Source organism: Oncorhynchus kisutch, linkage group LG14 (genome assembly GCF_002021735.2).
Source record: "Oncorhynchus kisutch isolate 150728-3 linkage group LG14, Okis_V2, whole genome shotgun sequence".
In the NCBI taxonomy this organism is placed as follows: domain Eukaryota; kingdom Metazoa; phylum Chordata; class Actinopteri; order Salmoniformes; family Salmonidae; genus Oncorhynchus; species Oncorhynchus kisutch.
In genome coordinates this window covers 71,465,973-71,490,380 of record NC_034187.2, presented here as the reverse complement: position 1 = coordinate 71,490,380, position 24,408 = coordinate 71,465,973, and the positions used below count along the sequence as shown (strand labels likewise).

General features: G+C 43.0%; 1 protein-coding gene across 1 annotated transcript in view; it reads left to right on the top strand.

Moving 5' to 3' along the window:
• LOC109904662 (gamma-aminobutyric acid type B receptor subunit 2-like) overlaps window positions 1-24,408 on the top strand; it is a 350,185-nt gene that overhangs the window by 200,274 nt on the left and 125,503 nt on the right. The window contains exons 7-12 of the mRNA XM_031788884.1: window positions 21-263; window positions 9,704-9,764; window positions 12,775-12,855; window positions 13,891-14,041; window positions 16,404-16,536; window positions 18,221-18,328. Coding sequence (XP_031644744.1) covers window positions 21-263; window positions 9,704-9,764; window positions 12,775-12,855; window positions 13,891-14,041; window positions 16,404-16,536; window positions 18,221-18,328 — 777 coding nt within the window. The remainder of the gene's footprint in view (window positions 1-20; window positions 264-9,703; window positions 9,765-12,774; window positions 12,856-13,890; window positions 14,042-16,403; window positions 16,537-18,220; window positions 18,329-24,408) is intronic.

Here is a 24,408-nt window from a genome sequence, read left to right as displayed (position 1 = left end):
CTCTCTCTCTCTACATCCAGACACCTAAGGAGTACGAGAGGGAGTACAGTAAAGAGCTGCAGCAGAAGGGAGTGGAGCCCTCGAAGTACCATGGCTTCGCCTACGATGGGATCTGGGTGATAGCTAAGACCCTGACCCGCGTCATGGATTTACTGCAGCACAAGGAGAGGCAGGACATGTACCACAACTTCACCGTGGACGACCGGGAGGTGGGCAGGCTGGTGCTGGACGTCATGAACGAAACCAACTTCTATGGCGTCACGGTGAGTCAATGGACTTTTCCTGATATAAGAGTTTACTTAACAATAATCTGCCTCACGTTACAGAAACAGGAGATAGACTAGTGTCCTGTCTAGAGGGTGAATTTAATCATTAATCTGCCTCACGTTACAGAAACAGGAGATAGACTTGTGTCCTGTCTAGAGGGTGAATTTAATCATTAATCTGCCTCACGTTACAGAAACAGGAGATAGACTAGTGTCCTGTCTAGAGGGTGAATTTAATCATTAATCTGCCTCACATTACAGAAACAGGAGATAGACTAGTGTCCTGTCTAGAGGGTGAATTTAATCATTAATCTGCCTCACGTTACAGAAACAGGAGATAGACTAGTGTCCTGTCTAGAGGGTGAATTGAATCATTAATCTGCCTCACATTACAGAAACAGGAGATAGACTCCTGGTTTGTATAGGCCATTCTGCCTCACATTACAGAAACAGGAGATAGACTCCTGGTTTGTATAGGCCATTCTGCCTGGGACATGGCTTGCTTTGACATAAGGAAGGGTAATGGTGATTCATTAGGGAACATGTGTTATTAATATTATAATGAATAACAAAAATATAATACACTGAGTATACCAAACATTAGGAACACCTTCCTAATATTGAGTTGCACCCCACCCCCCTTTGCCCTCAGAACAGCCTCAATTCGTCAGGGCATGGACTCTACAAGTCGAAAGCGTTCCAAAGGGATGCTAGCCCATGTTGACTCCAAATCTTCTCACAGTTTAGTCAAGTTGGCTGGATGTCCTTCTTGGATGAACCATTCTTGATACACAAGGGAAAATGTTGAGCGTGAAAAACATCCATCCATGTCTGAGGACGTTGGGAGATGATGTGGAAACCGGCCACTAGGGGCAACGGTGAGCGCTGTTACCTTCAAGTAGGTCTGGTGTTGTGGATGGGGATGGTAGATGGGCGTAAGAATCTGCCTCTGATTCTAAAGGTTGCAAGTTCAAATCCAGCAATAGAAAGTTGATTTTTTATATTTTTGTTTTAAGCCTATCCCAAACCGTAACCTGTCAGAATTAGATGTGTAGCCATGTTTCTCAAACATCAAAATTAAAATTTGTTCCAAAATGTCAATTTAGAAGGGTTTAAGGTTAAGAAGGGTTTAAGGTTAACTCCAAATTCGTAAGGTTAGGCATTCAATCTGAATGGTGACTGTGAGAGCTAGTAGCACAATCCACCACTACTATAACAACCCCCTCTAAATATTTAATAAACACTTTTTTTCAAACTTAAAACCGGTGCGATTCAGGTACCAAATTGTGTTAGAGGAGACGTGTGTGTTTGTGTGTGTGTGTGTGTGCACGCGTGCAGGATACGGCCACAGGCTGAGAGGGATGGTTAGATAGAGGAATAGAAAAAGGAAAAATCAGAGAGGAAAAAATAAAGAGGGAGAAAGAGGAGGAAAGCGAAGGAGAAACAGAGTGAGAAAGAGGTATAGTATAGGAGAAATAGAGGGAGAAAGAGGTTAGTGAAGGAGAAATAGAGGGAGAAAGAGGTATAGTATAGGAGAAATAGAGGGAGAAAGAGGTTAGTGAAGGAGAAATAGAGGGAGAAAGAGGTTAGTGAAGGAGAAATAGAGGGAGAAAGAGGTATAGTATAGGAGAAATAGAGGGAGAAAGAGGTTAGTGAAGGAGAAATAGAGGGAGAAAGAGGTTAGTGAAGGGGAAATAGAGGGAGAAAGAGGAATAGTGAAGGAGAAATAGAGGGAGAAAGAGGTATAGTATAGGAGAAATAGAGGGAGAAAGAGGTATAGTATAGGAGAAATAGAGGGAGAAAGAGGAATAGTGAAGGAGAAATAGAGGGAGAAAGAGGTTAGTGTAGGAGAAATAGAGGGAGAAAGAGGAATAGTATAGGAGAAATAGAGGGAGAAAGAGGTTAGTGAAGGAGAAATAGAGGGAGAAAGAGGTATAGTATAGGAGAAATAGAGGGAGAAAGAGGTTAGTGAAGGAGAAATAGAGGGAGAAAGAGGTATAGATTAGGAGAAATAGAGGGAGAAAGAGGTTAGTGAAGGAGAAATAGAGGGAGAAAGAGGTATAGTATAGGAGAAATAGAGGGAGAAAGAGGTTAGTGAAGGAGAAATAGAGGGAGAAAGAGGTATAGTATAGGAGAAATAGAGGGAGAAAGAGGTTAGTGAAGGAGAAATAGAGGGAGAAAGAGGTTAGTGAAGGAGAAATAGAGGGAGAAAGAGGTTAGTGAAGGAGAAATAGAGGGAGAAAGAGGAATAGTGAGGGAGAAATAGAGGGAGAAAGAGGTTAGTGAAGGAGAAATAGAGGGAGAAAGAGGTTAGTGAAGGAGAAATAGAGGGAGAAAGAGGAATAGTATAGGAGAAATAGAGTGAGAAAGAGGAATAGTATAGGAGAAATAGAGGGAGAAAGAGGAATAGTGAAGGAGAAATAGATGGAGAAAGAGGTTAGTGAAGGAGAAATAGAGGGAGAAAGAGGTATAGTGAAGGAGAAATAGAGGGAGAAAGAGGTTAGTGAAGGAGAAATAGAGGGAGAAAGAGGAATAGTGAAGGAGAAATAGAGGGAGAAAGAGGTATAGTATAGGAGAAATAGAGGGAGAAAGAGGTATAGTATAGGAGAAATATAGGGAGAAAGAGGAATAGTGAAGGAGAAATAGAGGGAGAAAGAGGTATAGTATAGGAGAAATAGAGGGAGAAAGAGGAATAGTGAAGGAGAAATAGAGGGAGAAAGAGGTATAGTGTAGGAGAAATAGAGGGAGAAAGAGGAATAGTGAAGGAGAAATAGAGGGAGAAAGAGGAATAGTGTAGGAGAAATAGAGGGAGAAAAAGGAATAGTGAAGTAGAAATAGAGGGAGAAAGAGGTTAGTGAAGGAGAAATAGAGGGAGAAAGAGGTTAGTGAAGGAGAAATAGAGGGAGAAAGAGGTTAGTGAAGGAGAAATAGAGGGAGAAAGAGGAATAGTGAGGGAGAAATAGAGGGAGAAAGAGGTTAGTGAAGGAGAAATAGAGGGAGAAAGAGGTTAGTGAAGGAGAAATAGAGGGAGAAAGAGGAATAGTATAGGAGAAATAGAGTGAGAAAGAGGAATAGTATAGGAGAAATAGAGGGAGAAAGAGGAATAGTGAAGGAGAAATAGATGGAGAAAGAGGTTAGTGAAGGAGAAATAGAGGGAGAAAGAGGTATAGTGAAGGAGAAATAGAGGGAGAAAGAGGTTAGTGAAGGAGAAATAGAGGGAGAAAGAGGAATAGTGAAGGAGAAATAGAGGGAGAAAGAGGTATAGTATAGGAGAAATAGAGGGAGAAAGAGGTATAGTATAGGAGAAATATAGGGAGAAAGAGGAATAGTGAAGGAGAAATAGAGGGAGAAAGAGGTATAGTATAGGAGAAATAGAGGGAGAAAGAGGAATAGTGAAGGAGAAATAGAGGGAGAAAGAGGTATAGTGTAGGAGAAATAGAGGGAGAAAGAGGAATAGTGAAGGAGAAATAGAGGGAGAAAGAGGAATAGTGTAGGAGAAATAGAGGGAGAAAAAGGAATAGTGAAGTAGAAATAGAGGGAGAAAGAGGAATAGTGTAGGAGAAATAGAGGGAGAAAGAGGTATAGTGTAGGAGAAATAGAGGGAGAAAGAGGAATAGTGAAGGAGAAATAGAGGGAGAAAGAGGAATAGTGTCAGAGAAATAGAGGAAGAAAGAGGAATAGTGAAGGAGAAATAGAGGGAGAAAGAGGAATGGTGAAGGAGAAATAGAGGGAGAAAGAGGAATAGTGAAGGAGAAATAGAGGGAGAAAGAGGAATAGTGAAGGAGAGCTGGGTGAAGAGGTAGAGCGGAAAAGAGAGAGAGATTGTGTCATAACCAGAATTGAGAACGGAGAAAAGGTTGACCTCCCTCTGGGCATTATAGTACACCATAGTCCTCCTGAGCCTCTCCGTAACCCCCACCCCACTGTGACCTCTCTCTCCCCCAGTTCCCTCTGCCTCTCTGGGGTGAAGTGGGCTGCCAGTGGGCCAGTCCCTGGAGGCTGCTGGAGAACAGAGGCAGGGAGGATGACATGGATAGCCCAGATAGCCTCTTCTCCCTGGGGGCCCCTCTGCCAGGGTGGCTGCCTGAGCTGCGTGTCTCTGTTTGTGTGCGTGCTTGTCTCCAGGGGGATAACATACAGCACCACTATTACCATCTATTCAGAAAGCAGCACAGAAGGCGCACTGTATTGCTGCATTGCATATTCACTGTATTGCTGCATTGCATATTCACTGTATTGCATAATGTGATGTCAGCCACATACCACTCTGCATCCCACTGCTGGCTTTCCTCAGAAGCTAAGCAGGGTTGGTCCTGGTTGGTCCCTGGATGGGAGACCAGATGATGTTGGATTAGTGTTGAAGGGCCAGTAGGAGATACTCATTCCTCTGGTCTAGAACAATATCCCAATGCCCTGGGGCAGTGATTGGGGACACTGCCCTGTGTAGGGTGCCGTCTTTCAGATGGGACGTTAAACGGGTGTCCTGACTCTCTGAGGTTACAAAAGAGCCCATAGCACTTATTGTAAGAGCAGGGATGTTAACTCCGATGTCCTGGCTAAATTCCCAATCAGGCCCTAAAACCATCACAGCCAACTAGTCATCCCCCTGTAACTATTGTTGCTGTAAATGAGAATGTGGTCTCAAGTCAACTTACCTTGTCATTAAAAAAAACAGTTTAACAAAAATACCTGAAGTGGTATTTCAAAAAGAATATACCACAGTTGCTCCAGGTCTATAAGAGGCTAATACTCTGGAGTAATGTATTACTTATCTTCCCACCACTATGATTGTTGGTCCTTCTGATAACTGTACAGGGATTACAGTACATGGAACGAGGTTATAAAAAAAGCTTGTTATTTGTGTGTATTTAAGTGCCATATCAGATCAGTAAATACCATTGGTTTGTTGATGTGCCTTTATGAAGCGTCAGCATATAGGTGTGTATTTCCATTACAGGGAATCATGATGAACACACACACTATACCCAATACCCCATCGTGGCTCTGTGTTACCACCCACACACACATCACCCATGTCCTACACCCACATGGAGAGCCACCGTCTCACTGCCATAACTACCCCAGCGTGAACCACAACAAGTGGTACTAGTTTGGCAAGTCAGTTTCACCACTAAAACCAAACTCCTTTAAACACTGATTGTGTGTGTGTGTGTGTGTGTGTGTAAACACTGATTGTGTGTGTGTGTGTGTGTAAACACTGATTGTGTATGTGTGTGTGTGTGTCAGGTTAGAACACAGCCATCCACATGGCAGTCTGATGTGTTCTCTGGGTGCGGCCTGCTATTGATCTAGTCTAGTGGCAGAGCAATAGAGGAAGTCAAACATTAGCTCAGAGAAGCCTCCAGGGCTTGGCCGGGGCTGTTAGCAGCACAGATGAACATGTACAGTGGAATTCCTCCTCTTCATCTATTGCCTGGAGGGAAGAGGAAACCGAGGAGACAGGGGTTCTGATCTCAAGTAGTACCCTTTGGCCTGTGTAGTGCATTACTTTTTCTATTTGTATTTATTATGGATCCCCATTAGGGGGTAATTTTAAAAACATTACAGTACATTCATATCAGATTTCACAACATTAAGTGTGTGCCCTCAGGCCTCTACTCTGCTACCACATATCTACAACACAAAATCCATGTGTGTATAGTGTTTATGCATGTGTTCCATAACATGTATTTGTATCTGTTTTTTAAATCTAATTTTACTGCTGGCATGAGTTACTTGATGTGGAATAGAGTTCCATGTAGTCATGGCTCTATGTAGTACTGTGCGCCTCCCATAGTCTGTTCTGGAATTGGGGACTGTGAAGAGACCTCTTGTGGCATGTCTTGAGGGGTATGCATGGGTGTCCGATGCATTCAACATGTCAATAACTCTCACAAATACAAGTAGTGATTAAGTCAGTCTCTCCTCCACTTTGAGCCAGGAGAGAATGACATGCATATTATTAATGTTAGCTCTCTGTGTACATCCAAGGGCCTGCCATGCTGCCCTGTTCTGAGCCAATGGGCTAAACCTCCACCTTTGGCATTTCAGATTTTTCTATAAATCTTATAACTGTGTATTGCTACCGCTGTATCATCAAAGGTATTATCTAAGTGAGTTTCAGAGATTATCAGAATACGAGTGTCACCTGTTACTAGCCAATGTATGATTTTATGAACCATGTTTCTTAAGCTACATATGTTAATATGGGCTATTTTTAACACTTTTCTGGGATGCTTGGTTGTTTTCTTGCTTTACTGGGAAGCTTAACAGAGGTAAACATGCTCTGGTTATTTGTATTAGTGCAGGATGAGTTGTACACAGTGGACTTCCTAGTAGGGCACACCACCTCAGTGCTAACAGTGTTACACTGGTTCATATGCATATGATTACTGCGTACAATAGCTGTAGGATCAATAGAGGTATTCAGGGCAGTAAGAGGGACATAAATTAGGTTACTAACATCGTGTCTTCCAACGCCCCTGGTATAATGTGCATTTGCTGAAACATTAGGACAACTCAACGACACAATGGTAGGGATTAACTGAGCTGGGCTTGGGTCATTGATAAGTCATTGTCTCAACACAGCCTTATAATGCTGTGAAAGGATCCAGGAACCCAAATGAGTCCTCATAATACGAGCTTTGTTTCCAGATGGAAGGACCTATAGGATAGGGACCGTAGAGGCCCTGGTCAAAAGTAGTTCACTATATAGGGAATAGGGTGCTATTTGCACGCACCCAGTGATGCTAGATAGGCATGGCCAGATCAGTGTGTGTACAGGTCTAATCAGTAGCATAAGCAGTGTTACACACACAGTTCTCAGTACAATATGCTGTGATTATGCGATGAAGAGCTATACCTTTAGCAAATAAATCTAGAGGGATTGAGACTACAGTGGCCTGTTCTACCACTACTGTACCATGGCTGGTGTCACAGCCTGAGGGCAGTGAGTCCTTACAGGCGGACACAGAGAGGTGTGTGTGTATGCACGTGTGTGTGTATGCAACCTAATTTCATCAACTCTGGCTGCTGTGCTCCCCCTCCTGGGAACCCCCTCCTTTCACACCTGCAGCCTACAACCGGAACCTCTGTCTGGGAAAAGTTCAGTTCCTTCAGTTCCTACCTTTCCTCACCTCCAGAAACAAAGTAGCAGAGTGATACCGCCATCTCACCTCCACAAACGCAGTGATACCACCCTCATCAACAAGGACAGGCTGGGTGTCTGAGTCCCAGAGAGAGCTGTTAGTCTGGGTCAACTCCCTCCCTCCCCCAGCTCAACCAGAGCTCCAGGAGAATGTGGGAGGGACATTTGATCAGAAATAATGACAACTATTAATATTATTTTATTTATCTGCAATTAGTGAAATATAAAAATTATGTTTTAGAAATAAAACACCCAGTATTGATTGTGCATACTGACATATATTTGTTTACTATATATTTTTGTGGATATTTTTTTTAACCCCGGTCTCCGGAGGAGTTGGGTGCCTTACCGCTAGACCACAGGCTCTGCACATAGTTTACTCATATTTCTATAGTAAACACTACTTTCAAGTGCACTTCACTCCCACACACACACGTACTTAACCAGGGCATAATTATACATGACCCTAAGCATGATGGGATGTTTATTGCATGACCCTAAGCATGATGGGATGTTTATTGCTTTCAATATACTGTGTATCCCTCATTTACGGACTTGTTTTCTTTATTTTGACAGTTACATGTAGGTAGCACACTCTCTGAGATTACACTTTCAGTCACATCTTAAAGGTCCAATGCCGCCCTTTTTATATTAATATCAAATCATTTCTGGGTAACAATTAAGTACCTCACTGTAATAGATTTCCTGTCAAATCGGCAAAAATGGCTTTTTAGTAGAACACTATTTCTCAAGCAAGAATTTTGCTAGGATTGTCTGAGAGTGGTCTGAGTAGGGATGGGAACACTGAAAAGTAGCTGTTATTGGCAAAGAGGTTTGGAACTCTCTTTCATATTGGTTTAATAACCAATTTACCGCATGATGATGTCACCATGGAAAGCCGAAACTCCTCCCCCCCATGCAAACCTGTTGATTAGAAGGTCCTGTGTAGATGATGTTTTCAACCAGCAACTATCAGGATATAACACTGATCAAATGTTTTCACACTTTTACAGTGTTAGTTTCATCAGCTGTTGTACAATAAGATATAAAATACAGGGAAAATAGAAGTATGACTGCACTGGGCCTTTAAATTCCATACAATAACAGACAACTCTTAGCACCATCCAACCACAGTTATCCTGGTCTGTGAAGGCAGTCACTTTAACTAGCTCTCTTCCTCGCTCACACAGACAGCTACAATCACATATGCCAAACAAAGACAGGGAACCAATCAGAGGGTGGAAACCCGCCCAGCGACTGACTTCAAAGCCTCTGCGTGTTTTTGAGACGAAATTAGTCCTTCAGTCTGTCGCCTTCCTCCCTTTCCATCTCTCTGCCAGTGCTGCTTTAATCAGCTCCATGTTAACTCTCTCTCTCTCTCTCTCTCTCTCTCTCGTTCACCTGTTTTTTTTCCGTAGCCGCCAATAATCCCAGATCCAGCTAAATGTTTAATTTAGGAGTTCTATGGGCAGATGGCTGGACGAATTAATTGGTCAGTGTTGATGGATAAGGAGGGATAAGGGAGGAAAGGCAATGTGTTAGTTGACAGACCTTTTCCCCCAGAAAATATCTGAATATAATTGATGATTTTATTTGGCCTTGATTGTTGTTTTTTGGAATATCAGTGATGATCTAGGTGGAGTGTCATTAGTATCCAGTTGCTTTCATCAGGGTTGACATCAAAGACATGTCGAGGTTTTAATGGTAGTAGTAGCGACTATTGATGTCTGTTCAGTATCCAATGGTGAGATTTCCACTTACAAAATGTTTTTCTAAAAGCCCCTCTAAAGAAGATGTGTGATAGGGCCTTACGGAATCAGACAGGAATCTGACACTCATTTGATTATAAGGATATCAGGAAATGAATCTGCTAACCAATCATTTTGTTTACCTCATATTAAAAAATACATTTTTGCAGATTTCTAATCCAATAAGAAGCCCAGTGCCAGACCCCCTCTTTGTCCACACAAATCTGTTAATGTGCCAAGACTTAGTGGCATGTCAAGAAACAGTGCATCTAAATTCTAATGAAATCAAGCTTCTTTTCATCGTCTGTCTCTACTGCTTCCTCTGCATCTGCTGTTACCCATCGTTGTTACTTTAATCCAGGGGCTTGATGTGGGTGAACTATTCAGATGGTTTTGCTGGTTAAATAAGGACCAACAATGTTCGGTTTCAACTTGGTAGCTGATATGGACAATGTAAGAATTGCATTGTATTCTGCATCGAGACCTCAGAGGTTTTCATTTCCAAATGTTCTAAAAGTGTTTGGAATTCTTTTTCTATCCAGGGCCAAGTCATGTTCAGGAACGGAGAACGGATGGGCACCATCAAATTCACACAGTTTCAAGGTAAGCACATGCTGTAAGATTGTTGTGATGTTCTGTTGAATTGCTCTACTATTATGAGTGGGTGCTGCGGTTGCTGTCTGGCTGATAATGATGTCCTAGTAATCCAGCGAGTGTTTGTTGACTGCAGGTGAACCAGGGGGTTGCCGGGTGGGATTTTCTACCCAGAAATGTGATCTGTATTTGGGGGATTCTCCCCTGCTCCCCTGGCCCTACCCTCTCTCAGCACCAACATGTTTTTATTAATCCACTCTCCCCCAATCTTATCTACCCCACTGCAGAGGTTCTCCCCGTGGTAGCTTAAATTGTGTGTGTGTGTGTGTGTGTGTGTGTGTGTGTGTGTGTGTGTGTGTGTGTGTGTGTGTGTGTGTGTGTGTGTGTGTGTGTGTGTGTGTGTGTGTGTGTGTGGAAACCCACAGGGCGGACAGTCCTGTTTGCTTGTGGGAGTGATGGAGCTTTTCAATTGGAATGCAACTGGCAGTCATATCATGGATAAGCAAAGAAATGTTATCATCAGTGAACTGGAGAGGGCTTGCTCAATAGTGCTGTGGGAGAAATGTTATCATGAGCACTTAGCCTTAGGCATATCACTCCCCCCTCCTGCCACTCTCCCTCCCCCTTGACACCTATTTGTCTCCTGTTACCTCTCTCTCTCTCTCTCTCGCTCCTCTCTCTCTCTCTCTCTCTCTCTCTCTCTCTCTCGCTCCTCTCTCTCTCTCTCTCTCTCTCTCTCTCTCTCTCTCTCTCTCTCTCTCTCTCTCTCATTGTCTCCTCCATTGTCTCCTCCATTGTCCACATCCTCCTCTTTTCCTCTCTCTCCCTCCATTCATATCATGCCCTTATTCTCCCTCCCTCCCTCCCTCCCTCCCAGGGTAACGACTGTTTGACACATGAGATCGAGATAGAGGAGGGATTGCCTGGGCTCAATATTTAACCAGGATATGATCCTCTCCTCAGCCCAGTCGTCTGTCCTCACGCAGTGTGGAAGCAGCTCACTGTGGGTTCATTCATTCCCCTTCTGGAGGTTCCGATTGTCAGAGTCTGTCTTTCACCCTCAGCCCCACTCTGTGGTGAAGATAGATATTTAGGATCAGCTTCCCCTCCCCAATCCTAACTTTAACCATTAGTTGTGGAAAATGCAAACCTGACCCAAGATCAACGTCTAGGGGGCAACTTCACCCGACACCCGACACCCTCTCAGCCCATCTGCCTACAGATCACATTACACAAAGTCACCTGGGACGCTGCCTTGGGTACTACAGTATATATAGTGAGGAAATAACTGTGACCTTTGACAAAGCAAAATAATGTGCCCAGTGCTATTATATAGTAGCATTTAAAAAAAACATTAACTAGTGTACAAAACCCAAGCAAAATACATTCATATTTGAGTCATTTCCTATAGTTTAGTAGCCAGGTGTGATTAAGGTGGTTCCCCCTATGCTTTCAGTTAAGGTTCATTCATTGTTCAATGAATCCCAATTCTATAGCCATATAGACTAGCCTGTTATACCATGATGTCATATAGACTAGCCTATTGTACCATGATGTCATATAGACTAGACTATTATACCATGATGTCATATAGACTAGTCTGTTATACCATGATGTCATATAGACTAGCCTATTGTACCATGATGTCATATAGACTAGCCTATTATACCATGATGTCATATAGACTAGCCTATAATACCATGATGTCATATAGACTAGCCTATTATACCATGATGTCATATAGACTAGCCTGTTTTACCATGATGTCATATAGACTAGGCTGTTATGCCATGATGTCATATAGACTAGCCTGTTATACCATGATGCCATAGAGACTGTGTGTAGAATCTTATTAGTCACTTGGGTCATAAATCTGAATGTGATTTACAGAAATGCACTGATCCTTGATCTGTTTATGCTGTCTTGCCAGCTCCTATGGTCGTCACGCCAAACAGATCCAGGGTTCAGGCTAGTTGTATACATCTGAATCTGATTTACAGGAATGAAGGAGTTAATTGAACAAACAGGCGTGAAATGTAATTTCAGAAGTTGGGTGAAGGGTTTGCCCTAACATAGCAGCTCAGGACCATAGTAGTCACATAACGCTTTTATGCATATTAATTGATATAAATCAAATCAAATTGTATTTATCACATGCGCCGAATACAACAGTGAAATGCTTACTTAGAGAGAGAAAACAGAGAGACAAACAGAGAATTGTCTCCTCTCCCTCCTCCCCAGTGTGTTGTGTGTAAGTTTACACCTGTTTTATGAGAAAGAGTGATGGAGCTGGTGTTTGTGCCAGGGTCAATGGAAAGCCGATATTACACGTGGGACCAATATCAGTCTTTAATACGGCTCTTGAAGGAAATGGCTGGTTTAAATATCACTCAGGAGAGAGAGGTTTGTGTTATGGCTCGGGATATATCACAATTTAAACTCATTTTACTGTACCTGTGAAAATGTAAATGGATATTGTGTTACAAATGCCAGCGTGCAATTGGTTTTATTTATTGTTGCTTTTATTTTTATGATTGGCTTCTTCACTGGAGACCTAGCTCTCCGGTAATTTGTCTATTCACTAGGAAACAAACGGAAGCAAATGGGCTGAAATAGAGAGGGACTAACCTGAACTTGTCCAATAAGAAATGCTCATTTCCGTTGCAAAACATTTTCAAGTGCAAAACAGTTTGCTACGTTGTGCACTAATGAATACACCCCAGTATGGTACTGTTGCTGGCCATTGTAACCAAAATGTATCTAAAACATTCACCCAGTGCCTGTACATTAAATTAGCTTGATTTCCACACTTAGCTAAAACACACATGGCATAAATGAGACCCCACACTGCAGTATTCCTAGCATTGGATTAAGTGCAGTCTTGTCTATTTGAAAGATAGTTATTTTGGGTCAATGTTATGCTCTGCGAGAGCTGTGAAGTGGACTGAGAGTAAGAAGTTGTCTGAGGTGTCCATGCTGTCCTAACTAATGTTTCCGTCTCTGTTTGTGTTCCTAACAGAGGGTCAGGAGGTGAAGGTCGGAGAGTACAACGCTATTGCTGATGTCCTGGACCTTATTAACAACACCATGAGGTTCCAAGGTAGGTAGATCAGACCGTGTGTGTGTGTTCACTACACACGTCTCACACACACACACGCAGGCACATGCATGCACACGCACACACACACACAATACAGCTCCTCCGTGGGACCCATGGCATCCAGAATGCTCCTCTCAACCAATCAATCTATGTTTAATCATTACCAGACGTTTTATGTATCCATGTTTGCGTGTGTTGACATTCTTTGTCTTTTGTTTGATTCCTGGCGATTACCACAATGACCCCCAATTCCTTCCTCCCTTTTGTCCCATATACACACAATCTGGGACAGTTTCAGCTAAAACAATTATTTATATGTCTCAAACTGTCATAAGTAGAGCTCAGTAAGTTGACAAATTGATTGGCACGGAGAGGGCGGTTAGAGGAAAGCACAAGCCTAAGAAACAGCTGACCACAACGACTAATCTTGTGTGGAGGTACATTTACGCAGCTGATAAGAAAGTAGCCAAATGTAGGCGTTTTTTGGATCAATCCTTCTCCTGTAGAAGTGTCCAGTACTTTGCATAGAATCAAAGTCACTGGGCAAGTGGACAAACATAAAATCTAAATGATTCTATGTGGATTATAATACATTTCTCAGGCTAAGAACATCACCACTGAGCACAGACGTCAGTTTAACGTCTAGTTTTGTTTTACATTTGGTTGAGTTGTCAGCTATTGTGAATTAAACGTAAATTCAGGTTGGGTGAAAACAAAACAAAAATATGTTACATTGATGACTTTTTGCAAATCCGACAGTTTTCCACATTGATTCAACGTCATCACATCCTGTTATTTTGTTGAAATGATGTGGAAACAACTCCACAAAAAGGAAAGTAACTTCATTTGGAGGCTCCACTCCTGGAATGAAGAGGAAGACATTCACATATTTTTTGGCATCATAGCAGATCCACTGAGCAAAAACTGGTTGAATCAACGTTGTTTTTCAATGTTAAATAGGTTACTGGTGAGGGCTCATTTTGGTTGTCTATCCTTCCCCTGTAAAAGTTATTTTCTTCCTCCTCTTTATTCCAGGGGTGGAGCCTCCTAAGGACCGTACGTTTGTGCGTCTGCAGCGTCGCAACATCAACGTACCCCTCTACAGCATCCTGTCTGTTATCACCATCCTGGGCATGCTCATGGCAGGGGCCTTCCTCTTCTTCAACATCAAGAACCGCAACCACAGGTCAGTGGAAGAGGGAGGGGGGGAGGAGGGGGTAGAGCTCACAGCAAGGGAGAACCGCAACCACAGGTCAGTGGAAGAAGGAAGGGAATGGGGGGAGGAGGGGGTAGAGCTCACAGCAAGGGAGAGAGGAACACACTGGTCTGGACAGGATTCCGTTGTAAATGCAGTATTAGTGCAGAAATGGGCTGAGGTTTGATTGGTTCTCTCAAATGTTTTTTTCTTTCCTGATGGGTTGCGAGTCTGAGACCTCACTTTGTTTGGATTTGAAAATCTAACAGTTGTATTGGAAGTGGTTGTTCCATGTGAAAGTGAGAAAGACCCGTCAAAAAAGTACAGCCTCTTCAATATCGACACATCGTCATCATCAAATAGCCTTTCCAGACTGAAGTCAGGAGGACTTGGAGCTTGGTGTACTAATACTGGCCAGACTAGTAGAGCACCGTGGTGGAGTTTCTTCTCAGTACAGATCTAGGATCAGCTTCTCCTTCCCCAATCCAGCGTATAGGGTCAACTACACCCTACACCAGTGATATTCAAAGACTGGGCCAGGACCCCTAGGGGTTGCAGTGGGGTCACCACATAAAAAAATATATATATATATTATTTTTCCTTTTTTTAGGGAACAAGATATTCAGATTACAGATTATTTTATGGGGAAATATACATACCATTTTGAGAAAGATCATTTCTGATAATTTCATTAACATACAGATAACTGTATGTTAATGTAAAATAATGTAAGATGTATGATTATGATAATGCACATCTAATAGCAACAGCATACAGTAGGAAGGCTCACCTCATCCACCACCAACATGAAGCATTCACCCTACACACAGCCCTCAGGAAGAGAGGACAGCAAATCTCTGTCAATGGTCCTAGAGCCACAGCCTTTAGACAGGACAATAGAGCCACAGCCTTTAGACAGGACACTAGAGCCACAGCCTTTAGACAGGACACTAGAGCCACAGCCTTTAGACAGGACACTAGAGCCACAGCCTTTAGACAGGACACTAGAGCCACAGCCTATAGACAGGACAATAGAGCCACAGCCTTTAGACAGAACAATAGAGCCACAGCCTTTAGACAGGACAATAGAGCCACAGCCTATAGACAGGACAATAGAGCCACAGCCTTTAGACAGGACAATGGAGCCACAGCCTTTAGACAGGACAATAGAGCCACAGCCTTTAGACAGGACAATAGAGCCACAGCCTATAGACAGGACAATAGAGCCACAGCCTTTAGACAGGACAATAGAGCCACATCCTTTAGACAGGACAATAGAGCCACAGCCTTTAGACAGGACAATAGAGCCACAGCCTTTAGACAGGACAATAGAGCCACAGCCTTTAGACAGGACAATAGAGCCACAGCCTATAGACAGGACAATAGAGCCACATCCTTTAGACAGGACACTAGAGCCACAGCCTATAGTCACGACATAGCCCCTATAACATAATGTATAAACTTTATTGCGGATACAATGAATAACACAAGATGGAAAAAAGGAATATGGTTAATTGACATGGTGTGTACAGGGACTCATGTTGTTCACCTTAGTCTGTGCATTACGACTATACCTGATTCTGCAGCATCAGAACCATAGATGGGGTGTTGTGCTTTCCTCTCTCCTTGCATTTAGAGACACATTTTACTACCTATTGATTTGATGATGTACAGTTGAGTCGTGATTTACACGATGGTTTGGGACATGCTGTCCTAAGTGATGTGATTAAACTGTAACGTAAATACATCCTGGTGTGTATTCACTAGCAACCAAGCGGAAGCAAATTGCCAGCAACGGGGAAGGACTTACTTAAACTTGCCCAATAAGAAACTAACATTTTCGTAATATTTTGCTAGGGTTTGTTACGGTGTGCACTAATGAACACACCCCTCAGCAAATGCAGATAGTGTATATGGATTGGTACTGCTGAACTGCACTTTAAGTAAATAGAGTTTGCACTTATCTGACATGCACCTATTAGGTGTCAAATGTAATTTAGGAAAGCTACAGTATATCTGTAGGGCTCTCGAGTGGCGCAGCAGTCTAAGGCACTGCATCTCAGTGCTACAGGTGTCACTACAGACCCTAGTTCGATTCCAGGCTGAATCACAACCGGCCGTTGTTCTTAACTGGATTGTCTAGTTAAATAAAATATAAATATCTAGATACAAAGTTGGAGAAATTGTGTTCACATTTTACTTGGAATGGAACTGGGAAAACAGATTTAAGATTACCAAGACAGTAACGTGTTTCAATGTGAAAAATGTCACATCTGAGATGTTCAATTTTGGAACTCCTCTCACAATTTCAGAACTTCCTGTCCCTGTTATTGTAACTCTCCTCTCCCTACAGACTGATCAAGATGTCCAGTCCCTACATGAACAACCTCATCATTCTGGGAGGAATGCTGTCCTACTCCTCCATCTTCCTCTTTGGCCTGGATGGCGCCTTGGTGTCCGACAAAGAGTTTGAGGCCCTGTGCACCGTGAGTATTGAATCTGTATAGCTCGAACCCCATATCTGCTGTCCTAATGATGTTTAAAATCCCAGGCTAATGTTAGGCTAACACTATATCATTCTCGTCTGTCTTCTCTCTTTCGAAATCTGTGAGATCCAGGCTAACGCCAGCTAGCATTCTCTCTTGATCCCCTTCACAAGGTGTGCGACCCAGGCTAACACTAGCTATTAGCTATCATTCTTCTCCTTCCTTTAAAAGGTGTGATATCCAGGTTAATGTTCCAGCCTTCAGAAAGGTTATGGGAGTTCATATAATGGGAGGTGATTGGATCAGTCGCTGGGTCTTTCCTAACATGGACCATATTAAGCTCCTGCTCCCACAGCAACAGTTTGAACGTGACTATCTGAGCCTCTGGTTTAATTAAAGAGGTTTGATTACAGTGATAACTGGTTCACATTCCAAATGGCACCCTATTCTCTATATAGTGCACTACTTTTGACCAGGGCACATAGGGCTCTGTTTAAAAGTAGTGCACTATATAGGAAGTAGGGTGCCACTCAATAGGAAGTAGGGATCCAGTCCTGGTTTCCACAGAGATAAATACTGTTATACAATGTAAGTTAGGCAGGTGGCGCAGCACGTATCAACTGCCATCGGGTGCCTGTCTGCCAACCTGGCTCGCCTCAGCGAAAACAATCCAAAATGGAGGCTGTCAAATCAGAGAGGAGGAGCTGAGGCAAAGTGTGTGATCCAACCAATCAATATGCACCGTGTTTCCTTTGTATGGCTGCTACAGTAGTTTTTTCTTGACTTTTTTCTCTATCCATCTCTTGCTCTCCTTCCCCCCTCGCTCACCCCACTTACAGAAACATCTGATTGGTTACCTTTTGATTTGACCAAATATATTACAGTTTAAGTCTCAAAGCAAACCAGGCCAGTATTTGATGTAGTGCATCATTGCTCCTCAGTAGGAAGGAGAAAGAGAGTGGCCGTTACCGCCAGGAGAGTTGGCTGCAGGCATCTGGTAGCACAACTTTTCATCAGTGTTGCTGGGCCCCCTGTGGCTAAAGGGCCCGGCTGATTTCTTATTTTCCTCAGGCAACACTGGAGGGAGAATAAGCTTGCTGCTGAATCTTTTGCCTTTGTCTGTTCCACATATTGCTTTTTGCCTACATTGTGATTGTGCCTCCATTCCAAGAATGTCTTTCAACAAATAGACAAACACAAACAGCATTTAGTGCAATGGGTGTTAAAGTGGTGTTTTTCCAGCGTGTTAAATGAGATGCTGTGGGAGTTACTACAGGATATAGGTTTGTTGCTTAGTTACAACTCATTCTAAATATGGTTTTTGCCTAGCTACAGTAGGCATCGTAGGATTTGGAGCGTTAAATATCCTTGAATCTCAAGTAAGTAGATGCTGCTACAGTATGTTTCTTACTTTAATAACACACATTCACAAGTTTGACAGCCATGATGTAAGTCTAGGACTTCCTCCAAAGTTTGCACATTCACTATTTATAGTGCACTTCTAGAGCTTTTGGTGAATTTGTCAGATAAAATAGATGAAATAAAAATGCTAATAGCTTGTCAGTCTAGATCTCTGTTTAGATCAGTCTAGATCTTTGTTTAGATCAGTCTAGATCTTTGTTTAGATCTTAAGTCCAACTCTTTGCCAGCTATTGACGAGACTGTTTCTGTCGTCGTGTTGCAGGTGAGAACGTGGATCCTCATCGTAGGGTATACGACAGCGTTCGGCGCCATGTTCGCCAAGACCTGGAGAGTCCACGCGATCTTCAAGAATGTCAAGATGAAGAAAAAGGTGACGGATCACAAACTTTAATTTATTAAATTAAAAACATGTTTTTTACATGTATTTCACACACAGGTGTGAAACACACACATCACATTGAGACACAGGTCTCATTTTTAAATGGGCCCTGTAATATACAAACATACACATATTAAATATGAAACACAATCATCAAATAATAATACAATCAATCTAATCATCCGTCAGAGCAAAGACACAAAACTGTATGGTGTCATTGACAATGATTGCCTAGACCTGGAAGGACAATGGAGGCCAGTACCTAAAATGTTATTATCTCATGATTATTATTATTGTTGTTGTTATTATCAGCGTATTGTCATCATTATTCATTCTCATTGTCTTAGATGATTACTTCCTGAATCGACTGAATGGATTTGACCCCATTCCTGCCTTATTGATCACTCGGCTAATTGCTGACAGTGCTCAGATTGTGGAAAGACACTTGTAGCCAACATACATACAGGTTATGCCCCAAATGGACTCTATCCCCTAAATTGTGCAGTACCATAAGGTTCTGGTCAAAAGTAGTGCACAATATACAGAATAGGGTGCCATTTGGGACAAAGACACAGTATCACCACAAGAAGAGATGACAGCCACAGGCCTGGAACCTGCCTTTATGAGCAACAGAGCACACATACAGTATGAATATACTAACTTTCATCTTTAGAAAAGACTATCAACACCAGACTAGCTCAAATTCACCATTTTGTATTTTGTGAACCATTCAGTTTCACAATAGCCACTGTAGGAAGGGAGCGTTTTCTGTTGATGTGATCAAGCAACAGTAAACTGTGGTAGTCGCATGGTCTGGTCTGCGGAGGACGGAAGAAGAGCCTATAACCATAATTGGCCATGATGGACTCTGATAGAGAAATCATCACTGGTTAACAGCAGCTAGCAGCCTCTTAATGCACTGATTCCTGTGTCACCACATATTCATTATGCGAGATAAAAAATGAATGGAGAGGAAAGAAGGAGAATAAGAGACGAAAATGAGGGACTGTTAGCTGACCATATTTAGCAAGTATGCAGAGCTATGAAAATCTGGTTATTATCAAGTAGCAGTCACAAGGAGAGCTTCTACTTGCTGCCTCTCTAACAACGTTGCTATGGTTTCAGTAACGTTGGCAACACTCTGAAATCGTAAGAATTTGAGACGATTACCCTGAATGTATATCTCAAGGTGTGGAGACAAAAAAAAAAAACAACACTAGAATTTTTAAACACCAAAAACATTTCCCCTAACAACATGTGTGTAACTGAGTAACTACTACAGGAGGTCTAAGAGGGGCAAGGCAGGTTGTTAGCCCCCTCAGTCACCCCAAGCCCCAGAAGAGCTGCATCGATCCAGTCACAAAAAGCATTACAGACACTCACCTCAGCTCAGACTGTACACACACGCAGACCAGCAAACACATGCAATAACTCACACACACACAATGTATACACATGCACACTGTACATGTCAGAAACTGCAGGAGCTCACTCTGGACATTTGCTGCTGCTGGTATCTTTCTATCCTGGCTCAGGCATAAAAGAGTTTACCACACACACACACCTTCTGGCAACATGTTCAGTACCCACACACATAACACAACACACACACACTCACCCTGTGGTAATTCTGGTGGACAGTGTGTAGGGTTTCATTTTCCGTTACTGCTGTGTGAGACTGGCTGCTCATTGGAGAGAATGGAGGTTCATCTCTTTGTATTATTAAGCCTGCTGTTTTTTATACAGGATTAAAGGTTTGTGTGTGAGAGTGTGCGAGTGTGTGCTTGTGTGTGTGTGTGTGTGTGTGTATGTTTGCGTCCTTGCATCCAAATGTGTGTGTCAGGGTTTCCGTTTCGAAAATGTGGTGCCTGACATTTGTCCAGAAGTATTTTACTATTCCAGACATTTGAGACATTTACCGGACGCATATGCATTGGGTCTATCAACTAATTAGGGCGTCTACCCACAGTGTGCATTAGGACAGAAGTCACATTTAGATTATGGTCAATCATATTAACAGTCGAGGAAGTAACCATATGTGGTCCTTCTTACTGAATTCTGATGTGCACTTTGAAGATGTTAGAATAACTGTCCACATGAACTTTTCCTCAGCCAGCAAGACGAGTGACAAACAGCAAAATCACTAGTCTATGTCAATCCACTATCCCCCATAGTAGAAAGTTGACATATAGTATTGGTCAGCTTGTTGAGAAAGAAATGGTCTATTCCAAAACAGATTCGTTGTGGGTCGATAGATCCCACATTCATACAACCAGTAGGCCTAGGATACCAACATATATGAGTCTGATGCAACAGATCAAAATGTTTAGCTTAAAATGTTGACAAACTATTATTTCTTTACATTATAAGCACAGCAATGCGCACAAGGCAGTAGGCTATGAACGAATGCAATTAGCAATTAGCAGGAAAACACTGTTGTCAAAAGCGCACTGCACATGTAAATGGATTAATGTGTGAGAGATGAAAATATCTATTCGAAATTCAGAAAGAGGGGAGATCTAGCCTCACATCTCCCTCACTAGCTTTAAGTACCAGCTGTCAGAGCAGTTTACAGATCACTGCACCTGTACTTAGCCCATCTGTAAACAGCTCATCTATCTACCTACCTCATCCCCATACTGGTATTTATTTATTTATTTTGCTCCTTTGCACCCCAGTATCTCTACCTGCACATTCATCTTCTGCCGATCTACCATTCCAGTGTTTAATTGCTATATTGTAATTACTTCGCCACCATGGCCTATTTATTTCCTTAACTTACCTAATTTGCACTCACTGTATATAGACTTTTTGTTTTCTTTTGTTCTACTGTATTATTGACTGTATGTTTTGTTTATTCCATGTGTAACTCTGTGTTGTTGTATGTGTCGAATTTCTACTCTTTATCTTGGCCAGGCGCAGTTGCAAATGAGAACTTGTTCTCAACTAGCCTACCTGGTTAAATAAAGGTGAAATAAAATAAAATAAAAAAATAATATGCAACAACTAGCATGGGTTGCTAATATGACGGATTGTGCCTTTGGCTACTGGTCAAATATAATATAAGGCTCTGTATCAGTATGCTGTATCAGTGTGATAAATAAGATGCATAACGAATATACTGTATACACGTGCCAATATAATGCCACTAAATTATGCAAATGTACCTATAGACTGATAAGCATGACCAGTCAAATGTATTTACATCAATGAAGAGGTTAAACAGCTTTATTTTGCAAATGGATTTTCTCTTCTCCCGGTGACAATTTTATTTGTTGGCTTCCAAAAAAAAAAATGGCCTAAACCCGACTACTACCAGCTAACGGAAACCCCCGTGCTTTTATGTAACACACAGTCTACCCACTGACCTGTTGCCCTCTGATGTATATGACACAATATGTATCTGGTTTGATTACGTAAAGGCTTGCCAGGCCTCTGTGCCCTTTTGATATTTATAGTCCTCCTCACATCACATCCTGGATAGATGTGTGGGATGATGAAAGCTGCAGGAGGGCATGTGGAAGATCTGTCAGAGAGAGTGGAAGAGAGCGAGTGCGTGGGAGGCAGGAAGAGAGCAGACCGCAGCAGGTAACCTAGCGGTTAAGAGCGTTGGGCCAGTAACCGAAAGGTCACTGGTTGGAAAAGTCTGTCGATGTGCCCTTGAACAAGGCACTTAACCCTAATTGCTCTTGTAAGTCGCTCTAAATAAGAGCGTCTGCTAAATGACAAAAATTTAGAGAGAGAAAGAAAGTGGTATTTAAAGAGATTGGGTCATTGTCTTCTAGTCTGGGGTCATTCCAAACACAGGGGCATTTTGATATATTTAAATGTGCAAAAATATTGGATGACCTTTTGTGTTTATTTAAAAAGTGATTTATTCATGAAAAGGTCGTAATCCGGAGAAAAACTAAACACAACAACAAAACGTCTTTTGTTCCTGTGAATTGTGTTATGCTGATTATGCAGACTGTTTTTCCTCCTCCTCCCTCCCCCTCTTCTTCCTCCTCATCCTCCTCCCTCCCCCTCCTCCTCATCCTCCTCCTCATCCCTCCCCCTAGTCTCCCTTCCCCATCCTCCTCCTCACAAACATTGATTGAATGCGGGAGCTTTGGTTGTGTGGAGTGACTGTTGTCAGTCAAAGTAGAGCTTGGGGTTTACAATGTAGCCCCAGTGCTCATCAGAGAGATTGAGCGCTGCTGTGGTCGCGCACCGAGTCACACTCTTCCTCAATCCCTCCGTCGCTTCATCGCTCTCTTCCTCCCTCCCTTCTGCCCCCCCTCTGTCCTTCCCTCCTCCTCTCCCTCCCTCCACCAGACAGAAGACTGCAAATCAGGGTGTGCTTGAGCGTAAAGAGGCCTGGCTCAGTGTTGTGTAAGCACAGGGACTGTCAATCAAACATGTTGCTCTGCAGCCTCCCTCCCTGTCTGCCTGCTAGTCTGTCTCTGAGATTGACTTTAGAGAGCTCTTGGCTGCGCTCACAGTGAGATACAGCTTAGGACACACACCAACGCACGCACACAATGAAAAACACACACAGAAAAAAAACGAACACACACACTAATGTGTACACACATGTCGTAGAAGACCCAACATACATAGCATACACATACAGTACGCAGATGTGTGGTATTTTATTATGGTCCCCATTACCTGTTGCAAAAGCAGCATGAAACATAATAGAGAATGACATAATAGAGAACATCAAGAGACAAAAAACAGCTCAAAGATAAAACTACATGATTTTTTTTAAAGGCACAGGTAGCCTACATATCAATGCATACACACAAACTATCTAGTTCAAATAGGGGAGAGGCGTTTTGCCACGAGGTGTTGCTTTATCATTATACATACAGTACATGCTCATTCACACAGATCAACGATGTACACACAGAACAATGATCAGGTGGCCTTCTGAGTGGTGCAGCGGTTTAAGGCACTGCAGTGCTTGAGGCATCACTACAGCCCCGGGTTCGATCCCAGGCTGTGTCACAGCCAGCCGTGACCGAGAGACCCATGAGGCGTCACACAATTGACCCAGCGTCGTCCGGGTAAGAGGGTTTGGGCGGTGGGGATGTTCTTGTCCCATCGCCTTCTAGTGACTCCTTGTGGCGGGCCAAAGCTGACTTCGGTCACCAGTTGTACGGTGTTTCCTCCAACACATTGGTGCGGCTGGCTTCTGAGTTAAGCAAGCAGTTTCGGAGGACGCATGGATATCAACCTTCGCCTCTCCCGAGTCCATACTGGAGTTGCAGCGATGGGACAAGACTGTAACTACCAATTGGGTAGAAAAAGGGGTCAAAGTAAACATTTAAAAAATTGCATGATCTGATATGAACAGTGTCTTTCATACTTACACAAACACACATCCCCATGTGCACACACACACACGTCTTGTCGCTGAGACAGAGCGATCCCATTTCCCACGAATCAGGGCTCTGAAGGCAAACTGCTCTGTTCCCTGATCACAACTACACACAGTATATTCTACAGTTCCACATCCCCATGCTTTAATGATGAATCAGCAGTAGAATAATGTATTACTACTTCCAGGGTAGGCAGAAGCATTTAAAATACTATCAAGTGAGCAGGCCTGGGGTAGCCAGCTCTAATGGTAGCAGGCCTGGGGTAGCAGGCTCTAATGGTAGCAGGCCTGGGGTAGCCAGCTCTAATGGTAGCAGGCCTGAGGTAGCCTGCTCAAATGGTAGCAGGCCTGGGTAGCCAGCTCTAATGGTAGCAGGCCTGGGGTAGCAGGCTCAAATGGTAGCAGGCCTGGGTAGCCAGCTCTAATGGTAGCAGGCCTGAGGTAGCCTGCTCAAATGGTAGCAGGCCTGGGTAGCCAGCTCTAATGGTAGCAGGCCTGGGGTAGCAGGCTCAAATGGTAGCAGGCCTGGGTAGCCAGCTCTAATGGTAGCAGGCCTGAGGTAGCCTGCTCAAATGGTAGCAGGCCTGGGGTAGCCATCTCTAATGGTAGCAAGCCTGGGGTAGCCAGCTCCAATGGTAGCAGGCCTGGGGTAGCCTACTCTAATGGTAGCTGGCTTGGGGTAGCCATCTCTAATTGTAGCAGGCCTGAG